Source organism: Oreochromis aureus, linkage group 14, assembly GCF_013358895.1.
Source record: "Oreochromis aureus strain Israel breed Guangdong linkage group 14, ZZ_aureus, whole genome shotgun sequence".
NCBI lineage: Eukaryota > Metazoa > Chordata > Actinopteri > Cichliformes > Cichlidae > Oreochromis > Oreochromis aureus.
The window spans coordinates 33,822,915-33,846,606 of NC_052955.1; the positions used below are offsets into that span (position 1 = coordinate 33,822,915).

The following is a 23,692-nucleotide window of genomic DNA, read 5'->3' on the forward strand; positions in this document are numbered from 1 at the left end:
CCCCAACCTCAGCAACAGGACCACTCTCAGCACCGACCAAGTGTGTTGGCTCTTGGAACTGTGGCAGAAACATGGGTGTGCCATGGGTTCCCCAGTTTCACCCATGGTGGCCAACTTGTACATGGAAGAAGTGGAAAAAAGGGCTCTGTTATCCTACCCTGGAACACCACCAAGTCGTTGGTTCAGGTATGACACCTGGGTGAAAATCAAATCTCAGAACTGCTACTACTACAATTCACTGATCACATTAACTCGGTGGACCAACACATCAAGTTCAGCAGGGAGGATATAAAAAGTGACAGTTTAGCCTTCTTAGACTGTGAGATTTCCATCAGTAATGGGCAACACTTAAAAGTTGATGTGTACCATAAACCAACGTATACAGATCAGTATTTAAGGATTGACTCTCACCATCCACTGGAGCATAAACTCGGTGTCATCAGGACGCTACAACACAGAGTGAACACCATCCCCACAGACACAGCGGCCAGGGAAGCAGGAGAACATCACATCAAGAAGGCCCTGAGTAAATGTGGTTATCCCAGCTGGACTTTTGTCAAAGCTGGGAAGGCACCTAAAGAAAGCGACAGCTGATCCAGGAGAGAAGGACAACTGCTGACTAAGCGAAAACCCTTAGTGATCCCGTATGTGTCAACAGCATCGTAACAGTTGAGACGTATTTTTTCTAAGCGCCGCGTCTCTGTAGCTTTCAAACCCCAAAACACACTGCGCCAAAAGTTGGTCCACCCCAAGGATCGGGTCCCTTGGGACAAATGGAGTAATGTAGTGTACGCTGTTAAGTGCCAGGAGAATTGCAGTGATTTATACATTGGGGATAGCACAACACAGAAGAGCTAACTCATCAGGCCAGGATTCTGCAGTCTATTTACACCTACAGGCCAGTGGACACTCTTTCAATGATGAGGATGTACACATCCTGGACAGGGAGGAACGCTGGTTTGAGCGGAGAGTCAAGGAGGCCATTAATCACATTCACCACCACAGAGTGGGGTTTATCAAACACTATCTCCAGAATTTGGGAGTGGAGAGGATGGTATGGCCTGCCTGCAGTGCTGACCTCAACCCCACTGAAGACTTGCGGGATTAGGTTGGATGTGCTGTTCGTGTCACAGTAACAAACACAACCACACTAGCTAACTTGCAACAAATGCTGATTGAGCAAAGGGATTCCACAGCAGTGTGTGACGAAGCTGGTTATCAGCATGAGGAGGTGCTGTTGTGGCTGTGTATGGTTCTTCCACATGCTACTGAAGCCCTTGTTTGTTAAATGGATAAATTATTAAATTCCTAATGTCTTGTTTCATCAAACTTCAATCATCCAATCCAATACCTGACACCAAATAAGACCCAATAGCAGAATAAGCTGTTTTGTATTGGCAGAGAAGATCTGGCAAGTTTTTCATGGTTGCAGCTCACAAACTCTACTGAGTTTGTGTCTTTATCCTGTTTTCCTTCGCTCACCCCAACTGGTCGCAGCAGATGGCCCCGCCCCTCCCTGAGCCTGGTTCTGCCGGAGGTTTCTTCCTGTTAAAAGGGAGTTTCTCCTTCCCACTGTTGCCAAAGTGCTTGCTCATAGGGGGTCATTTGATTGTTGGGTTTTTCTCTGTATCTATTATTGTAGGATCTACTGTACAATATAAAGTGCCTTGAGGCGACTGTTGTTGTGATTTGGCGCTATATAAATAAAATTGAATTGAATTGAATTACTGCTCAACCCACAAATGCATTTTCCTTACAAAGCATCAAGCATCATTTAATCTGCCTTTTCCTCGTTCTCCCATCGCGCCCAGGGACCACCTTGATTTTCCTTGCTCTCTTCACTTCCTTCTTCCTCGGTCATGTCTTCATGTCTCCAAACAGCGACATGCTGTTTTCAGCCTGTTTGGTGCAAAATCACATAAGAGGTCAAACAGATCATCAGGCTACACCAATAATTGTAACAAAAAAAAAGATTATTTTGATAATTGTGTCCAAATTTATGTTTATGAAAAAAGAAAACAGTATAATATCAGTACACTGGTTCTGTGAGTCTAATAGCAGTATGTTAAATTAGATTTATATGTTATGTAATGACTTGACATTTTGCCCTGCTATTTAATCAGCGCAAACTCATTTCTCTCTTTCTCACACACACACACACACACACACACACACACACACACACACACACACACACACACACAGAGGAGCTCAGAGCGGGCCTGAAAGTATGGCTGGCTTGTCATGTGAGAATCATCATTTCAGACCTCTTAGCCTTAGTTACAGAATTAAATCGTGCAGCCTTTTAAAGCATGCAAGTTACAGTCAGCGTTTTTCTGAGTCTGGTTGGAGTCTGGCGTTTTGCTTGCGTTTTGGCTGTAATTGAATTTAACAAAAGTCCTTTACAAAAATAATGATAGCACACATTGAAAAAACAATGACAAAAAGTTTCACAATAATGAAAACCACAATTTATAAACACAGTGGACGTATTTGTTTAAAATCAGGGATCTCAAACTCATTTTACATCGTGGGCCACTTTAACCTTAATCATGGTTGTGCAGGAAGCAGTGCAGCAGGCTGGACTGGAGACTTTGGCAAGCTGATTCTGGCCCCTGGGCCATACATTTTTTAACCTTCAATGCTCTTCTATGCAGTGTTAGGTCTCTTTCTGCCTTATTCTATTTATGCTCACGAGCCACATTGTTAGGCATACCTGTTTAGTTGCTTGTTAATGCAAATATTAAATTAGCCAATCACATGACAGCAAGTCAATACATTTAGGCATGTAGACAAAGTTGAGTTAAGTTCAAACTAAGCACTAGAATGGGGAAGAAGACAATTTATTTGTGACCCATAAACAAGATGGTCTGAGAGGCTCAGAAACCACTGATCTACTGGGATTTTCACACACCACTATCTCTAGGGTTTACAAAGAATGGAAAAAGAGAAAATATCCAGCAAGCGGCAGTTCTCTGGGCGATTACAGAGGTCAAAGGAAAATGACCGGACTGGTTCGAGCTGGCAGGAAGGAAACAGCAACTCAAAGAGGCACTTGTTACAACTAAAGTCAGCAGAAGAGCATCTCTTCTGCAGTAGAAGGGTACCACTCCTGTCAACTATCAACAGGAAACTGAGGCTACAAATCAGACTCACCAAAAGTGGACAACAGAAGATGGAAAAACACAGCCTGGTGTGATGAGTCTTGACGTTTGTGCAACACTTGGATGGTAGGGTCAGAGTTTGCCTCCCTTGTGTCAGTGATTCAGGCTGCTGGTGGATAGTTTCTTGCCACAATTTTGGGCTCCATAGTACTAACTGAACATCATTTAAACATGACAACCTACCCGAGTATTGTTGCTGACCATGTCATCCCATTTTGACCACAGTGTACACATCTTCTGACGACTGCTTCCAGCCCTGTGATCCACCATCCACCACAAGTCCAGATCATCTCAAACTGGTTTCTTGACCATGAGTGAATTTGCTGTACTTAAATATCCTCACAGTCACCACATCTCAAACCCAAAAAGCACCTTTGGGCCAATCAACATCAACTGTGTGACGTTATTTCATTACGTCAATACAAACCAACATCTCCGAGGAATTTTTCCAGCACCTTATTTCATCTCCGCCATGATGAATTCATATACTTCTGAAGGCCAACCTTCAACCTGGAGGCCAACCCAACAGCAATATGGCGTACCTAATAAATTGACCAGTGACTGTACATAATTTTATCTAACCCTGTTGTTGACCTAAATATTGCCAATATAGTTTAATATGTTATTGCAAATCCTAGGAAGTATACTAATTTGACAGATCCTGACAACATACTGTTATTGTGATGCATTTTAGAGGCGTGAGCAGGCAAAAGTTTCCAATATTTGTTTTAAGGAGAAGAAAACAGATTTATTAACCAAAACTCTATTTCAGAGTAGTTAAGAAAGATGTTCTGACAGGAGAATATATTTGCACTCCTTCCGGTTTATTGACATTTTGTTTTACAAAAACAGTTATGAGAGAATGCATAGTGAGTCGCACTCACAGCCGACTCATCAAGGACAACATGGAGCAACACAACAAAGAGCGTCAGGAAAAGGCAAAAATTTCAAGTGATTAACTTAAAAAACAAAAAAAACTCCCCAACAACAACACTGTTTGGAGGTCTCTCGCCCACACAATACAACTGAATGACACACATGGGAGACTGATCTGGGCAAGCGCACGCAAAAAAACCACACACACACACAGACACACTCACTGGTACATAATGCAAATGTGTGGGGGTGGAGGAATAACAAGGGAAGATTGGTTCATCTGACAAATAACATGAAGAGATGCTTAGAAATGCACATGTACAGGGTCACATCACCCAAAGTTTAAAAAATAAAATAAAATGTACTCATCGTTAGCATTTTTACGCTCCAGATTTTTAGGAGTCAGGGGGAAAGACGAGGAAAGATTTTCTCTTATTTAAGTGAAATAATCCTTTAATCAGGTTAGGTACAAGCAGCTCACACTGTCTGTCCTGCCTTTAAAATCCACGTGAGTGAAGCCAGCACCATGATATGCAACTGTCCGATCGCTACTAGCAGCAACAGATCACTCGTGGATTTGCACGACATAAAGAGTGTGTGCTGATGGTACTGTATGCCACACACATGCACGCACACACATGCACGCACTGCACTTTAACACAGAAAGTCTAAAGAAGAGTCTAGAGCATCCTTTGTGCGTGCTGTAAAACTAAGAGCTGAGCGGTGAAGTGTTTGGATAAAGATATCTGAAGAGCGAGCTCGTGGTCGTAAAGCGAGATGTGCGTTGTTAGCGTCGTGGGCTGAATCACTGTTTAACACGCTCACTCTATGACGGGAGGGTCACAATGGGAGGAAAGTTAACGGGAGGAAAGTTAACGGGATAAATACAATCACAGCAAAAAAAAAAAAAAAAACTAAAAAAAAAAAAAAAAACACTGTATTGTTTGTAATGTTTAAACAAAGATGCCATAAAAAAAAAACAAAAAAAAACAAACCCAAAGGTTTCCAAAGAAGACCTAAAACACACTGACCCTCTGGTCACACTCACCCCAAAAAAAGTTAGATTTTTCCAACTGGTTGAAAAAGACTAAAAAAAAAAAATCATAGGGAATCAACAAAAACAAACTTCTTTTTTGTTTTTAAACTGCAGTTAATTAATGTGCGTTTTATGACACAGAATATTCCTGGCCAACCTCCTCCACCTGCTGGCTAAGCTGTACAACAAGTGTTCCAGTGTAAACTCAAGAGGATTGTCCTCGCCTGGAAAACTAGCCTGGATTTTCCAGCTAAGGGAAAAAAAATTATAATACAATGAGATGAGCACTATGGAGAAAGAAAAGCGCTATTAGAACAATAACGTTTTCTGAGAGAAAGGTAACAACTACCATGTGCTCCAGTAAAGAAAACACACTACACGTCTGCATCTTGACTAAATTGGCCCGACAAATACAATCACGTTAGGTAGTTATTTCATATATTTATCTGCATCTATGCCACAGTCTGTTAAGCTTAGTTACCTCTACTGTTTTTTACTTCACACCATGAACCACAGCAGCAGTTAGAGCGGTGGATTATACTGTTGTTTAGTTTGGTGAGTTTACAGAATTGAACCATTTGGATGATATCAGAGTCAGTGTGAGGAAGGTGACTGCATTTACCTTCATGATATGTAATAACTGACTGAGGGCACCTGAAATCAAACAACACCAGTGTATGACTTGACTTTTTGTTATTATAGATCAGCCAGAGATGCATCTCCAGCTGCTCAACAGTCTTCACACAAGGCACGTCTTCTTCCATCCACCTCCCTCCGCCCCTCTGTGAGCCACAAACCGCCGACTCCTCCTCGCTCTCCGAACCTCTGTGATGCACACCGAGATGAGCTACCGACTTCGGGGCCTTTGTATTCTGCATTTCTGCTGGTTCTCTGAGGGATGTGTGGAGTACTATGCGCTAGAACTAAAGTGTTTTTAAAAGAAAGCGATCATCAGGATTGGATCTAAGCTTTCTACTTAAGATGGTCCTATGCTCACTCGGTATTACGGAGCTTCATTATTAGTAATGTTAAGAGACAGAATATACTGGAAGTTAGCTTCTTTCTTCATAAGGAAGAAGGTTTATGTCAGAATGGAGAAAAGGATGGAATAAAAGTGAAAATAGGGGATCTACTTCTTTGTCACTGCTAAACCTCGATGCCCGAACCAATGCAAAGATCTTTCTGATACTCCTTTGTCTACACAACAAAACTCCCAACTTTTTTTATGAACGACCGCTCGTGTTGTCTTGTGTCACCGAGACAGCAGTCGAGGTGCTGTCTCTGGAAGCAGGCTGTTAGCTGTGCTAGCTGGTGTGCAGGTGCTCTGGGTCTCCTTTCTCCAAATGGGCGCAGGGTTACATAAAGTGTCTCAAAGGAGGGGGTGAGGTGGGGAGGCTTTAACCATTCAGGAGGTAGACTACCAGCTCGTAGGTGCACATCATGATGCCCGTGTTGGGTATCTGGCGTACCAGGTGGGTGGTGAGACCGCGGTACAGGGCGCGGAAGCCCTCCTCTTTGGGCACTGTCGTTAGAGTCTGGAAGAAAGAGCGGTACTTGGTGCCTTCTTCGCGTAGTCTCGTGCGAATCACTTCTGCAAATTTGAACAAGAGAGAGGGTGGTTAAGAGAACATAATAAGGGGTGATCAGACATCCAGATGAGAACAGCTAATAACAGCCTCTCACCATGAGGATAAGCAATAGATGTGGCACAAGTCTTGGAGGTGGCAGCAGCAAGCATCATCCCCACAAAGTCTGAAGCGTCTTTTGTCAAATCCTCCTCCTCGTCCATGTTCTGTGGTGCCTTGGCCTCCAGGAGGCGCCGTTTAATGTTTTCATAGATCACAAAGTGGATCACAGTCTCTGAGATGCCCGCGTAGGATGCCGACATCCCTCTGTAGAAGCCCCGAAAGCCGTCTGTCTGATACACCTGACGCATGCACTCGAAAGCGCTCATCCTTCGCTCGCCTCGATTCCTGAAAACACAAGAAAAATGGAGGGATTACAAGCTGTGTAGCTTACTGCTTCCTCTAACCGTGGATTTGGAGAATAAAAAAATGCTCTTCTTCAGAAACTTTCAGGAGGGATGAAGAGATATTGTACAGAAGTTGCATTTACAGAGCACAGTATGTAAAATAACTAACAATTCCAGCAGCCACTCAGCCTCTTAATAGTTACACCTATGGTATCAAGTTGAGGATCCTGGATGACTGTCAGAAAACCTGACCTCTGACCTTGATGTTGAGGTCGAGATCACTGAGATTCAACCTCAGATCTTCAGTAGACACACCTGTGGTATCAATTTGAAAATCCTATGGTGACTCGTGACATCTGCCCGGTGGGGTGACGACAATACCACATCAGCCTTTCATGGCTCAGGGGTAAACCCCCCACCCCCCAAAAAACAAACAGAAAAACACCCCAAATCCCTAAATGACAGAAAAACATACAGTTACTAAGAATATAAAACAGGGAGCTGAGCAAGCTGAGCCACCTGACTTCCACACAAGTGAAATTTAACCTTTGTCCGGGTAACATTACTCACAAAACAAACAAAGCCACCCGTTTACAGAACAAAGGAAAGCTCCTGCAAAGATGGACTCCTCGATTACACTGCAGAAGATACAAAAGCTCAGGATTTGTCTCCAGTTCACCATTTACGTTTACACTGAAAACACAGAGTGTTAAGTGAAAACTGTTCTATGATCAACGAAGCACATGCCAATTAACCTTTAGTCAGTTTGGCCACGTTTTGCATAGCAAGCCTGGTGGCAAGGGCACGAAAACACTTAAAGCTAAATGATATGATCTTTTTAAATTTAACCAATATCTGAATAAACAGCTCCTTCATTCTTAGTGTTTCAGAGTCAGATTTACAAGTACTTCTAAAACCAACTGTACATGTAAAATAAAGGAAAGTCAAAGCATGAAGCTTTATGGTTATGAAAGACAGACCACACCCAGCCAGGCGAGCTGCACAAGGTCCAAACAAAAGCAGCGCTCTTTCGGTAGAACTGGTTTAAACTACGAAGGAGGATTCAGAAATAAAGATAGCGACATGTTCTTTAATGACAGTGAATATCTGTGTGGTGATGCGTATCAGTGCAACAGACAAAAAAAAGAAAAGAAAAGAAAAGAAAAGAAAAGAAAAGAAAAAGAAAGCTACATGAAGTGTTCACCTTGCATCCAGCTGTAGACGCGTCTTTATGAGCCATATTGGATTGGTTGCGGTGATTGCTGTAAAACCTAAAGAGGGTAAAAAACACAACAAGGTTACTCTTCTAGAAAATTAAGAAATATGATAAGCTAATTCTCAAGATGCTAACAGTAAGGTAAGTATAAACACGTTATTTTAGTAAAAAAAAAGAAAATTAAATAAAAAAAATATCAAAGCCACAAAAGCAGGTAGCCCCAAGTGGAGGGGAAACTGCATGTTATAAGATTTGTATGTCATGCTAACAGCTGTAAGAAAGAGAGAAAAACTCCATCTTATCCAATGAGCTAGGTGAGAGTTAGAGAAAGAAGAACCAGACATAAGAAGAAGCACAGATCTGTGGCGAGTACTCACGCAGACCCAAGTAACTCCTCACAGATGCAGCTAGAGACCCCTGGTGGTGCGGGGGTCTCATGCCCTTGCGAGAGGAGAGCTACGGTAGAGTAAAAGCCTAAAACAGACACAGGGCTTGTGTGTTTGCGAAAAGACCCGGCATGCAACCATTCAAGATCCCATTCCCACCATCACCCCGCAGGATTTAACATAATGCACAATGTCATGTGATATCTCACACACACACACACACACACACACACACACACACACACACACACACACACACACACACAAAGACAGCAGAATGGATATGACGGGAGAGAACAGCTGTTCATTGATTGAAATAAATCCCCTTACATAAAAATAACAGTTTAATGCGAGAGTACTGCAAAACTACAATGCTGCATGGATACCTGCAGTTCTGAGGGATTAAGGGATAATGGGAACGGTTATGCTCATTCTCAGCTCTACTAGAAAAGCTCTGCATTATCTTATTACTTTTACTGAGCCTTCCTGCAGCTCCTCAACCATCATATCCAAGTGTGTCAAGCAGAGAATCATCTGCTAACAATTTATTTCAAACCCTAAAACTGAACACACTCTGCACTGTCTATTACACTTTACACTCATATACAGAGCCTCTTAATGTCATCTTTCACTTGCCATTCTGATTTTTACTAGGTTATGCAATCCATATTCCATACATCTTAATATTTGTATTTAAATGTTAGTGGTGGGGAAGGGGAAAAAGCCAATACAGCACAGTATCGCAATCCTTTGCATGGTGATATTATATCGATTCATGGAGACCAAATATTGATATTTTATTAAATAAATTAAAATAGTGTGGGAATAGTATAAACGAGGAATCATTGAATGCACAACCATCCTGATGCTTAAAAACTAGCATCTACGCTTACTCTTCCTGCTTGCTGCTATCCACAGCAGAAGTCTGCTCTAGCCTCTGCTATGTGTGTAAAGATGAGACGACTGTTAACACCTCGTCACCTGTCACTTCAGCTCAGGCAGCTCTATGTTGGTTGCTGCTGGAGGGAAATGTAGTAACGCTGACCTTGACTGGTTTGCTGAAAGGTCTAAGTCATGGTGTGCTATAAGTGGTGTGACTGTGAACTTTGGATTCACCCAGAAACCCAGTGAAGCAGTCTGACTGACCCACATCATACAGGTTTATTACTCCCAAAAGAATCAGCCACTTAGGAGCAGATAACCCACCCGACATGCAAGGCATCAGAGAATTGTGGTGTGGTATTTAAATCTGAGCTCATAACACATTTATTTTAATCAGCATTGTAAAGGGAGCCATACATACACAGCAAATAGTAAAGAAACACAAGTGATGACGCCTGTAGGTTTTTCAACTGTGTCCTATAACCCCTATTCCATAGAAGTTGGGACGCAGTAAAATCGAAATAAAACTGAATGCAATGCATTTGAAAATCTCAGAAACTCACATTTTATTAGCAATATGCACTGATTTCCATGACAGAATCAGTCCTGTTTTTACTGAAGTTCTGTCTGAAGATCCAGTATTGACTGTTCAATGTGCACAGAGATTTCTTTTAGAGCTCTTTTAGTGATTTTATATACTGTAGATGATGAGACATTTAATGTCTGATTAACAGTATGATGAAATTTGTAGACACCGTTTCCTGGAAACTGGTGAAAGGCTGCCCCTCTTAATTCAGAAAAACTGAAAAAAGGCGCTCTAAAATGCTCTTCATCATCATGCTCCAGTCATGTTACTGACCTGTTGCCAAGTAACCTAATTAGTTGCAAAACGTTCCTCCAAATGTTTCTTTTTAGTAACACTGACTTTTACAGCCTTCTGCTGTCTTCACCCAACTTTCTGGGACATGTTGCTGCCATCAAATTCAACATGAGCTAATATGTTTGATGAATCAGTAAAATGTCTAGATTTGAACATTTCATATCTTTTTTTATGTCTTACTGGGAACAATCTTTGGGTTGATGAGATTTACAAATCATTGTGTTCTGTTGTCATTTACACTGTGTCGCAACTTTTATGGAACTGGGTTTTAATCAAACCTTATAAATCTGATACAACATTAGTTCTACCACTTAAACTTTCATGTAACATGACTATTTGTGGAAGCTTACCAACACTAAAGAGACAAGATCAATATACTCACAACATCAGAAACAACTGTTATTTTAGTTTCTAAAAAGCAGGACATGATGATGCATGTCTGTCTGATGCCTTGGGAACTAGTTGCATTAAAACACCTCTAGTTTTCTCCTTCTTCTTCTTTCGCCATAGGAATTTCTCCTTAGCATTTTCTTATTTAAAGAAAAAACACAGGCATTTACTGCAATGAAAAAGACTTTACAGTTTTTAAGGAAACGATATGGATGTACATTTCAGATTTGCAGTCTGACCTTTATTGCACCACCAAATTAGTTTAAGAATGAAGAGATTATATTTGTGCTGGATTAAAAACAAACAAACAAAAAAAGAAAAGCACAAAAACAAAAGCAAATTTAAAGAAAAAACAAAACAAAAAAACCACACATGTGCCAAAACCTGCAGTTGGCACACTTGAGGCTGGTTCCAAAAGCGAGCCTTCTTCACAAACTCAAGTGTTCAAATAAACCAACTTATGGTTCTGGAAATGTGACATCAACAGACTGCATGCCACTGATTGGCCAGTCAATGGTGTAACTCGATGACTCATGAGAGCCACTCTCTTACAAAAATCAGAAATGCCATTTTTGAAACCCAGCAACACAAAAACAACACGGTGGTCCCAGAGTCTGAAAAAGCCATACACTGAGCAGCAGGTATAGCATCACCATCCCCCGCTGTCGTGTTGTTTGTTGGATACAAATGACGCCATGGACTTTCGGCCGCGTTGCTATAACGACCCTATGCATATTAGGTGGTACTCAATTATCGTGGAAAATGACCAAAACCGAGTACAGTAGATTTGAGTAGAGTAGAGTAGGTACTATTAGTCTTTTGTACCACCACTGTGGGGATTCTTTAAGTTTAAGACTAAGGCAAGGAAGTTAAAATCTTAAATACATAGAAGAAGACTGTAAGAAAAAGACTTGAGAGTGTTTTATGCAACTAATTTAAGAAACCTTTTTTTTTTTGCAGACACATAATTACCTGCCATTCCAGCCGACACCATGTGCACCTGTGTGGAGTCAGGTTCCAACACACCGTTCAGTTTCTCTTTGGCAGTGGAGTAAGCAGCAAAGTAGATTGCTCTATTAGCAGAAAAGGAGGACCAAAAAAAAAAAAGGGTCAGCATGTGTTAAACTGGGATGAGGCAAAACAAGTTATATATGCCATGTTTTTGTATTTCAGTGCACAACTAATTAGTCTGAGCCACTGGCTCCAGTAGCAATACAGCTCATCAATTACATTGCATTAACAAGTGTACAACTGCCCTCGTGTCTGGTTCAGTTTAATGGGGTTTAAAAATTCATTAGGTGTAAAGCCAAGAGCAGAACTAATATTCTCAGCAAATCAGCCTAGTTAGACAAATAAGGCTTTCAGCAAAAAAAAAAAAGCATGCCTTCATTTATTTGCAGTAATTATCTTTAGTTGTTTTCACTAATTAAAATGGTCGTAATGATCATGTTCACACTTGTGTCTAAATAGGAGCGCTGCTTTTGCTTTTATTCCAGTAATGGCACTACGCTGTGCGCCATCTGGTTCATTTGTACACCGGTTTGTCAAACGTGCTTAGTCAGACTTTTAATGATGTTTGGAGTTCGTCCGTTTGCTTTTCGTTAAATCTCCATCTGTACTCAGGAGTCCTCTTTTCCTTCCTTTCCTCTACTTAACCATTTGTTCATATAACACTCTAACAAAACACTTAGTGTATGCTTAGCACTGGCACCTGCTTGCTGCAGCACTAGCTGCTGCCCACTGACATTAGTCACCACTTTGCTTCTCTCATTACCAGTCAGAGCAGTTAATGAAATGAAACTATTATGGCAGTTGGTTAGAAGTTTTCCCCAGGCTTAGACTATGTGAACACGTCGCCATGAAGTCGGTGGTGCACAAACTGCTGAGAATGCCATGACGATTAATGGCTCCTTAATGAGTGTGTATCCCTGATTCTTCTTCGTCACCAAGTAACCTCAGCAAACATTGTAGTAGTTACAGAGCAAAACTGTTTTTCACATGCTATGGAGCGGTAGACCTTTTACAGTATACTTAAACCAACATTTCTCTAAAGCACATAGTATTATGAGCTCATGATATCAAACTATATAACAATATAGACAAAAATATCTACAATACCAGCAAAGAGTGCAGAAGATGAGCGAAAGCCACAATTTAAATATGCCTGCACTCCTGTAGCTTATTGTGTGCACATGGATCAATCTACAATTAGAACATGGCTGCATAAATATGACCTGCATGGAAATAATGGCAAGAAAGGCCTTTACTGTCAAAAAGGAACATCAGAGGCCAATTACTTGGCCACAGTAACAATAAATTCTTTTTAGAGTAGATCAAGGACACCTTTTCAAAAGAATTACCTCACACCAAGTAAAACAAGGTGGTGGAAATATTCTGGTCTAACAGTCATTAATTCATCCATGAATTCGGAATCTTATTAAAGAGTAAACGCAAGGACACATGTTCAAAAATTAGAAGCTGAACATTTCAGTGGGATAATCATCATCTGGGAATGACTCAGAAAGATGAAATTGAGGATTATGGATGGTCAAAATAATAATGCAAGAAGACAGTGAGAAAAAAAATAAGAAAGAAACCATCACAGCAAACCATTTTATCTGTTCAGCTTGACTCCACAATGTTTGGAAACTGACAACAAATAATGATGATAGAATTAACTAAAACTATTAAACTAGTGCTTGACTAACAGTCTCTCTCTGCCCCTCATGGGCCGGCTGTGGTTCAGGTGGTAGAGCTGGTCGTCTACCAACCCGAGTTGCCCCTACTGCATCAGAGTGTGAGTGTTTGTGATGTTAGCTAAAAGTGCTTGGATATAGATAAAAGCACCATTTGATGTTCCAGGATCAATATGGCATCTGACCAGTCATACTGTTGTGATGTCATAGCTTTGCAATGCGGGGGGAAAAGGAACAAGAAATACCTTTATAATATAATAAATATATTATATGCCAATATATAACCATATTATATAAATATATGCCAATATAATAAATATATTATCAAGTTAAGTTTGCCGTTAGCTAACTTCTAATGCTAACCGAATGCTCAGACAATGTGATTTAGTTGTGATACTGATCCTGGACCTATGTTGTGATGATGATGCAGGAACAACACCAACACGGCTATATCAGGTCGTGCTTTTGTACGTAATGCTAACAGTAAGAAAAACACAACGGATTAGATAACTTACCTGGAAGGTGCCACACCCACCAAATTTGGCCCCAAGCCTCTGAAGAGAGAGCGAGGTCCCTCTTTCTCCAATATCAATCTGAACACACACACACACACACACACACACACACACACACACACACACACACACACACACACACACACACATATGTGGATTAGAAGCAATGTATTGCACAAAACTCCAAGGTTATCTGACAGAAAGTTTTTTTCCTACAGATAATGCCAGTCAGACAATCCCAGAGTGCCAGCCCTATTTATAGTCATTACAGTTTTGTTACGCCCCCCCCTCACCACATCACCAACCCAGACCCTCTGTGTGGGCCCTTAACCTAGATTCAAAGCCCTAAAACAAGCAAGCGATCTAAGAATAGCAAAAACTGTCACTCCAACACTTGGATTGTCGTGTGTAATGAACACCGCAAGGTCTAGGGGACACACAATAAAACACAATGTCTCAGGCTACGTTCACACTGCAGGTCTTAATGCTCAATTCCGATTTTTTGATCAAATCCGATTTTTTTGTCTGCTTGTTCACACTAGAAATAAAATGCGACAGCAAACGCGCTCTAGTGTGAACAATCAAAGCAGCCGCATGCGCTAAAGAAGATGTCACACACAACGCGCTCTGTTTAGACCCTGACAAAACAGTATTGTTTGACTGATGGCCCTTAATATAAAGACTTCGGACTTTATGTTTCCCAATTTTTCCTTTAAGTTCTTTTGTTATTTACATAATAATGTAGATAACCTAATAATTATCCTTATTGCTGTTTTAGAGGAGCGGTGCTTCAAAGGATAGTTACAGATTTCTGTCAGAATCTGCAGATTATACAGTACAAATAAAATGTTCACGTTTCTCCAACATTGTCTTCCCAACAGTTTCACTAACATCTACACTGGATGGCCAGGAAGCGTTCGCGATGTCTTCTCGGGTGCTTCTCCGGCGCTGATAATTGGCGTCTGTCTTGTGTCAGTGACGTAAAAGACGGATTTAATGCGACATGACCGTTCAAACAGCAGTCGCTTTCTAAAACATCGGATATGTATCGGATTCAGTACCACATATGAAAGTGACCCAGATCGGATTTGAAAATATCGGATTTGTGCTGTTCACACTGTCATACCATGATCGGATATGAGTCGCATAGGGTCAAAAAAATCGGATTTGATGCGCTTTCGCCTGCAGTGTGAACGTAGCCTCAGTTTGTTCCCAAGGATTAGGAGCACTCCACCACTTTAAACAGTGCCAGCACCCAATGTGCTATGCTGCAGGTTCTTTTCGCACAAATCAACATGAGATTTACAAGTAGTAATATTTAACTTAGAGCCAGAAACTGATATGATTTTGCTCATTTCTCAGTGTTTGGCAACAGTTTCCAAAAGCTGAAGCGTTTCAGTCTTCAGCCATGAATCAGGTCTAAATACTGGTGTGCAGCTTCAGCTTTGGTTGGCAGGGGGTAGCCAGGTGAGCACATTTTCACACAGGCCTGCTGACCGCACCCCTTCATCTACAGCCTGCAACACGTCAACAATGTCTGTACTCAGCGGCAGCTGGAGAACATATAAAACATGAATAAGTTAGGAATACACTACAGACTGCAGAGCAAAGCTGCAGCTGACAACTCCCATATGACTAAACTGGAAAGGTGGCATTCTGCCATCAAACACACTTTTTTCAGAGTAGCATTGGTTCCTCTTCTAAAGTTACCACTCGGCCATGCTGCTTTCGGGTTGCCACAATGGGTTTGGTTTATACATCAGATGCTGATGAAACCCTAAATTTGGGATTTGTGTCTCATTCTGGGACTGAACCAGGGATCATTAAGGTGTTCATCCAATGTGTAAACCACTACACCATCTGCCTAAATCTGTATGTTATTGCTGTGACTGTCATAACAGATACTGCGACTGATGATTAGTTTCACAAATAAAATCACAGATAAATAAATGGTAACAGTTGGATTTGCTGTGAAATGTCCTCTTTGACTAAAGCAGCTAGTGTGTACTCCTGTATGTGCCTCTGCCAAAGGCTGCTATTGTGGAGTTGTATTTCAGGGAGAGGGTGGCTTTGCCAGGGGGGCACTGGCCAGATTAAACAACCTCTCGGGGAGAGTACAGACCACTGAATACACATGTGAACAGCTCCACTCATTTAGGCTCAAATAACTGCAAGCTGCAAATTCAAAGCAATGCTAACTTTATGTACAATGTCAAAATATGCTCTGTGTGTATGTGTGTGACATGTTAAAAGATACCCACTTGAGACAGTGCAGGGGGCCCGGTGGAGACACGCGGGCCACGCTGGCCCCATTGACAGTGCTGAGCTGAACCTCAGACACATAGAGGGTGATAGAGGATGACTGGAGACGGGTCTTCACTACTTCCAGAGGACAAGTCAATATGGCTCCTACCGTGCCCCCACATCTGGTGCAAAAACAGAGAAGGCTGAGGTGAGCCAGCAAAGCACAACAGATAAAATCGGCACAAACAGTTCCTGTATTCTTTACCAAAAGATCCGCAAAGCGTTGCCTAAACGAATTACCCGGTGTGGTGAGTGGAATTCTAAAGATCCCAGGCATGTAGACAAGAAAAAGCACAGTGTTGGGATAGGAAGCCAGCCAGGAATGCTTTGTGTTTCTTGGGAAGCAACAGCATGCTCCCATTTAGCAACACACTATATTAAAATTCCTAAATATGTGGATTTTAATAAACTAGGAACCGTCCGCTCTTTAAGTACCAAATAAAAATACTTCTGTTTTTTAGCAGGCTTCAAAGTCAGGTCCAGCCAGCCTCACTTTATATACATCGTGTCATACATCAGGACAAAGATTTATCATTAGTTTCTCTGAAACATAAGTAATCGTATATGTTTGGAATACTATAAATTCTTCCTAATCAGCTGCCTCTCCAGTGAGCTTTTCAGTTGTACCCCTTGTTCTCCTCTGCAGCATCAATTACACTGCTGTAGTGCCATGTGAACCAGTTCTCCCCTAGCTGCCGGTTCCGATTGGAATGACTCGTAAGCTTATTGGATCTCAAGATCACAGTAGGATCAGCACTGAAGTCAGAATCACTACAGCGACCTGGTTAGTCTGCCAGAGGGGAATGTGAGAAGGGAAACTGCCAAGAGTAGCCAGTTTGCAGTAACTAAACGTTTAGAATTACAACAAGGGGATTTTGTCAGGCAGATTCAAATATAAAAATAAATCTCATTATACTTGAGTGGCCATTAATATCGGAAAACTAAGTGCAGAAAACATTGGAAACCTGGTTTAGATCATCATGGTTAGAAGAGGATTCCTAGAACAGTGTAAATGTAGTAATACAGCTTGGTTATTTCAACCAATGGCAGCTAATTATGTTTTACTGAAACTAAAGGCTACCTCATTTTATGTGTACAAAGCTAACGTTGCAGTCTTAGATTATGGAGATGCACAAGTTAAATGTATGACTTTTTAGTATAATTGTAATGAAATTGAATGTGAAAAGAAAACTAATATATCATTGATGTTCTAAGGATCTTAATGCCTACACCATGTTCATTGCAATCTTCAGGACTCCCAGCAACACACAAAGTATTGCTGATTTTGAGTTTTTAAGACAGACTTTTTTAAAGCATGAGGTACAAAAGATAAGGTGGCTAATATATCTTGTAAACATACTGTTGTTATTTATTTTTTTACAGTTGTTACAAATATTTAAACAGCAGGTTTAAACCACGGCTTTTACAATTCACTCCAACTGCATGATCTAAGTGTGTACAGGCAGAAAGACCAACACTGTGTGTACACAATCTGATTTTACTGTACAACGTACAGTCAGGTACGAAAAGTAAAACAAACTGCATCGACAAAGCACAAGAATATTATCTACATGAACTCGATAAATAAACTGAGCCTAACAGGACTGTATTGGTCAGGTCCTGTTAGGTTTAGTTTAGGCTAGGCAATAGCAAAAGAATTGGAAACAGCAGTTATCTACACTTAAAGTTAATTTTCAACTGATACCAAAACAGAGAGTGTGTGTGTCTGTGTGTTGGAGAGAGAGAGAGAGAGAGAGAGAAACAGGGAGAGCAAGTCCCCAAAACACAGTTTTTAGCAGAGGTGATGTAATCAAGAGTCAGATAATTACTGTATATACAGGGAAAGCAGGACATCAGAGACATCATAAGACTACAGCTTAATATGCAAAAACTGACTCCTTTAACGAGATAACACCCACTCAACATGTTCAGGCCTATAAAAGCAGAAGAACTCTTATTTGTGCTTTTCTTAAATATGGTTTAGTTTAGGGTATGTCAGTGTAATAAACTGTTGCATGTTGTTAAAAATAAGCAAAGAGCTCATTTAAACTAACAAATGATCCCTTTGCTCATTTCTAGTGCTGAAACACTAGTACTTCCAGTGTTTCACTGTGTACCAGGTCAGTCTTTCATGGGGAAGATGAACGTTTCTGCAAAATTCACGGATCTGCGAAAAGACAGGATTGCTGATTCACACCCTTTCGTAACAGTCTCAGACTGTGATTCAATGAGAGTTGAACGTGCTATAAAGCGAGTATGCTTTGGAAAACGAGTTTGATACAAGCCTATAGTTAAGATACGCTGACATAGTTGAGATGTCACTATTTCGAGTGACTTTTACTGGGAGTCTGCCCACATTTGTTTTGCTGCACACAGACGTTTAAAGACGCCGGCTTTCTAAAGCCAAAATTTTCCTGATCGTAGCTATAAATAATATATGATAATACACAACTCTGACAAAGACTTCCGTGTGTTCGTAAAAAGCCATTTCATTCATACATTGAACTGTCATTGAGAAAACTGCGAGTGCGCATACGTGAGGACAAATTAGCTGACATCTAACACAGTGATGCCAAAAGTTATCTGTGGGTTACCTTTACGCAACTACCCAAAGCCAAAATACACAAAACATCAATACAGATATCGCATAATGGACAGATACAGCGTCTATAGCGATAGCAATTAACTCACAGTGTGTGGCTAGCTAGCCCCGCTCTGACGACATAGGAATATACTCACCCTCCAGCAAACAGATGAACTAAGGTATCTCTTTGACTCATTGTGGATCATATTCGGGAACCGTCCACGGGGCACCACACGGGGGGCAACGGGAACGTAAGTGAAGAGACGGGGGAATGTCAACCCCGTCGTAGCAAGCAAATGTTACTCAGCACGTCTGTGTTGTGGTGGAGGTCAGCTGCGTGTAAAAACGAGGGTATGTAACAGCTAACTTAGCTAGCTCGCGCTAGCTGCCACGGCTAGCGGGAATGCGTTGGTAATGGCAGACGTCAGAGCGACAGGACAGCGTCTTCTCCTTTCTGAACGGGACACTGCTTCGCCGTAAAAGTTTGCGTGTCTTTAATGTTGTCGGGTAATTCCAGTCTTGTGGTAATAAGATCAACTGTGGACTACACTCGGCCTCCCTCCCGCTGACGTGCTATTGCCTCACTGAGGAGCTCTGCGGGTCACGTCGCAATGTTTATCGTCGAATGGGAAGCCTCAAAACAGAGGAGCCGATTGGCTGAGCGATCCCGCGAGCCCGCCCTGTCACTATTCTTTCACGTGATGTCGTTTGAGGGCCAGAGATCGTCACTGGACTCAGAGAAACGAGCTGAGCTGATTTAACGTAGAACAGACACGAAAAAAGGCTGATCTAAAGCTTTTATTTGGATTCGTTCAGGTTACAGTAGGACACCAGTATAAAGCACTCACATAAACGAATACAATGGCTGAATACAAGTCACAGCATGAGTTGCAGAACTACATAATCACGACTCCTAAACTTTGTAGCATGTAGTAGAAGCATGTGTATTTCCAGTTTTCGTTTTGTTTATACTCAGCATCCACCAGCATTGTGTTTAGTCTCCACATTTAAAATTTCCGTCGCCCGAACAGGGACTTGAACCCTGGACCCTCAGATTAAAAGTCTGATGCTCTACCGACTGAGCTATCCGGGCTCTTGTAGTAATAGTTTCAACGTATTTAATTCATCAAATCTGTAGTTCAACTTCTAAAAACGAAGCTCCCATGGCTAAAAATGCAATAACACCTAGAGCAGTTTTGTAGTTACAAGGATTTATTATTTCCCTGCCTCCCATTTTTTGTTTAATGCAATCATCTATGCAGTAACTTTTGTTAGTGTTGTGATCACAGACTGTATATAAAAGATGTTAAGTAACCACAATGACCTCAGCAATTGCTTTTTCTGGGGCCTAAGTTTTTATGCTGTGTTCCAGATACCTCAGAAGTCTGACTGCAGAACGAGGAAGTGACATCACTCCTGAGATAAGTCGGAAAAGTAGTCCTTGGATTTTTGTGCTTAGAAACCCAGCTGAAGCACGTTTATGACTAGTGCTTGGACTTTAACAAGTGACAAATACGCAACAGTGGAATAAACAGTAGTTTAACAGTAGAATAAAGTTTTTACAGTTCTACTACTGTTTACGGTCACTGCCGCCATCTGACTTGAATCATCACCGTGCTTTTTTTTTTTCAATCAGTTGTCACGACTGAGAACACAACACGTTGATAATTTAGTGGCTTGTCAAATAAAAGGTAGCCATGATCCAAACCTTTTTTTGGAGATAAGTGAAATCATGTCACAATTACCTTGTGACACTTACTATCAGCATGCCCATCAAGCATTAATAAGCAATTGTAAACAAACAACAACAACAATAACAAAAACCTACATTATATCACTATAATATATATACATATATATATACATATACATATATATACTATATGTATGTATATATGTATATAAAATAACACACACATATAACTGACTATGTGGGCATTGGCTATCAACTCCTAATCACAACTATTTAGTACATTCTGAATGACCTGTTTGTTTAACATATATTCCTTATGTGACCCCTTAAAGTTAATGTATCATGCCTCCAAACCCACAAGATAGGCCCCTTCTAGGTGTAGGTAGTTAGAAGGGTTCCCATTTGGGGGGGGTTAGAGGCTGCTAAAGGTGGTTTGTGTCTTCTCGGGCTGTAATGCAGTAGCTATGTTATGTAACTTCTAGATTGGATCCCACAGTCTTTAAAAGAAAGGGCCTTCTGTTGCCACTGATGTATGACATATATGATATGATGAATGCAGACGCGGGGAAAATGTTGCTCCCCTATGGGCTCATTGGATCTCAATCCAGTTTGGATCCATGTGCAACCCAAGTATTTCATAAAGAGTTTCTTTGTGCATTTACTATGGGCAACTGTGTGTGTGAGTGTAAGGGAAAAAGAAATAGATAAACTCTCACCAGAGACTCAAATGAGGTTTTCCAATTTGGGCAGCAGAATAAAATCCATACGCCACTTAATTTCTTAATTAGAGATTAAGCTGAACTTAAGGTCAGATCATGTGCCCAAGTTTCTCGTGTAATCATGTTACTGTCTGACTGTTAAAAGGGAGGGAGGGAGGGGAGGGGGGGGCATAAAAGCAGTTGGTTTTCTTAAATTTTCTGGACACAGAGGAGCCCTCTATCTGAACTGCACTACTCATATAGCATTTTTGTCATAACTCAGTAGTCATGTACATGACAATATATGACGTAAAACCACAGAGACTTTTGTAGGGCGATTTGCCCTGGTAACCTTTATGAGATTTTTATTAGTATAAAATCTAAAACCAAATGTTATATGTTGTTAAAAGGAAAAAAACTAAAAAACTATGTATAAAGCTGATGTTCACTGAGTTTTTATTAGATTACAAAGATTAAAAGATTACATTCACTTCTTTTAATCTTATTTTCCTGCTCTTTAATTTGCAGTACGATCGGTACGAACGGTACGATCTGATAAGTCAGTAGCTACAGCCACACTAATGGTTTTATGAGGCTGCGTCTTATGTCAACTCTTAAAATATATTCTTTCTTAAGGAGAACACAGGGAGTGACAAGTGACTTATGGAAAGTTGAAGGACTCACAGCGTTAAGTGTGGAATGCTGTACACCTTCATTCACAGTGGTCACAGTTGTAACTATGTAACAGCTATGTTAGAGGAGGATACTTTGTCAGTAGAGACAGCGAGTTTAGTGCTAGCTTGCTAACAGTGTCAAGTTTTTACAGGTGCTGGTGTTACATGTGTTGGAATAAAATTATGGTCTTTACTCAAGAAGAACTTAATGTTATGTAAATATATCATTTTCCTGATGTTCTCAAAATGTGGCAGCTACCATGAATTTGTGATCAGACAAACATTTGTCATTTTATGCAATTTAGAAAAGTGATTTTTATTGTGACATGCATCAGGCAAACCTTTTTTATTCAGACTTCAGTCCAATGAATGCATTAATACCCAGTCCGACCAAATGGTCGCTTGCTACATTGGAGCATACATGACTGCAAAAAGCTACTGAGATTCACTATGTGGACCAAAGCACAGGGCCGCATACACATTATACTTACACGAGCTGATCAGCCATGGAAACCCATGCAGTGAAGCTCCCAGTGCATAGTGTTATTTGCCGATGTTAATGCCAGAGGTGCCTCAGCACTTCACTCTGTAACTTTATGTGGTCTGAAGCTTTGTGGCTGAGTTCCTGTGATTCCCAAACACTTCCACTTTGTAATGAATACCACTTAAAGCTGATCCTAGAATATCTAGGAGAGAAGAAATTTCACAAACTGACTTGTCACAATGCTAGCTTAAATCCAGTGAGCCCTTTACAATGACTCTTTAACAAAAAATTACAAACTGCATGAGCAAGTGTTTGATTTTGTGGGACTGAAAACACTTGAATTCGAAGATTATGCAGTGGGGTCCAATTTTTTTCTCCATATTGACTATTTTAGTTTTGGTGAAAGTAGTGAGCCAACTTGTGTTGATCTCCCTGGAGCCATCCAGCTACAGTAACTTGGCCTTCAGCTCCCTGAAATCAGTGATAACTCAGTCTAACCAATACTCTCTGCAACCTATTTAACTTTCTACTACACTGCTCTAATGATACACATTAAGGCAGTTAAACCATGATTCACTCCGCGTGGGTTCTTATTACTACCTTTATGTGATCTATCCTGCTCCCACACACTGCTTCTTTACTGGGACATCTTTGAAAGGTTGTGCATTTACTATGTCCATTACTATTTACAAAAGTAAATGCAATTTGCCTCTTAACAAGATCTCTTGCATAGTAGGAAGACCTGTCTCCCAAAAGTCTGTCTCTACAGCAGTAAGTTTTGACTCTGCACAAACTCTTCAAACTAGACAGGCCAACCCTTCACACAAGCCGAGTACAGATTTTTTTTCTTTGCTGTCTGCTTGTGAGGAAAATGTATTTTCGGTGTGTTTGTGTTGGCTGTCAGTGCAGAAGCAAACAGCGTTCGGTGGGTGTCTTCCTGCTGGTTTGTCTGGAAATAGTCAAATACAAAGTTAGTCTGACCTTTGAGAGCAAACATTTTTTTTGTGACTCCTGGTTAACCTCTGAGCACAAACACGATAACAACAACAAAAAAAATTCTTGAAAAAAATGACAAATGACGTACAGAGCGTGCAAAGCAGTCCTGTGGCCAGTCGGTTATTTTATATGCAGACTGGGGATCAAACTGACTGCACTTATCAGGATTTACTCGGTTTCTTAATATTGCTCTTGTGTGACCCCTTTGTGATCGTAGCTGATGTTAGCCAACTTAAGCCAACTATT

The 23,692-nt window shown here is 40.9% G+C and overlaps 1 protein-coding gene and 1 non-coding gene across 2 annotated transcripts; both read right to left on the reverse strand.

The window, feature by feature from the left end:
- Positions 1–3,967: 3,967 nt before the first annotated feature.
- On the reverse strand, positions 3,968–19,515 carry LOC116321637 (solute carrier family 25 member 36-A). Its single transcript, XM_031741540.2, has 7 exons — positions 19,057–19,515; positions 16,275–16,439; positions 14,014–14,091; positions 11,775–11,875; positions 8,253–8,319; positions 6,760–7,049; positions 3,968–6,667 (listed from the first exon to the last, which is right to left on the reverse strand). Exons 1-7 carry the CDS (start codon positions 19,095–19,097, stop codon positions 6,474–6,476), a joined length of 936 nt encoding a protein of 311 aa, XP_031597400.1. The 5' UTR covers positions 19,098–19,515; the 3' UTR covers positions 3,968–6,473.
- A 406-nt stretch (positions 19,516–19,921) lies between these two features.
- trnak-uuu lies at positions 19,922–19,994 on the reverse strand. Its single transcript has one exon. It is a non-coding gene; the product is annotated as a tRNA-Lys (tRNA).
- Between the last annotated feature and the right edge of the window lie 3,698 nt (positions 19,995–23,692).

Bases quoted from the DNA above. Each gene is read 5' to 3' on its own strand.
- LOC116321637 (XM_031741540.2), bottom strand. From the start codon at position 19,097: ATGAGTCAAAGAGATACCTTAGTTCATCTGTTTGCTGGAGG. The intron at 16,440-19,056 runs GTGAGTATATTC...TTTTTGCACCAG, and splicing joins GTTCATCTGTTTGCTGGAGG to ATGTGGGGGCACGGTAGGAG. The intron at 14,092-16,274 runs GTGGGTATCTTT...GTGTGTGTTCAG, and splicing joins GGCCCCCTGCACTGTCTCAA to ATTGATATTGGAGAAAGAGG.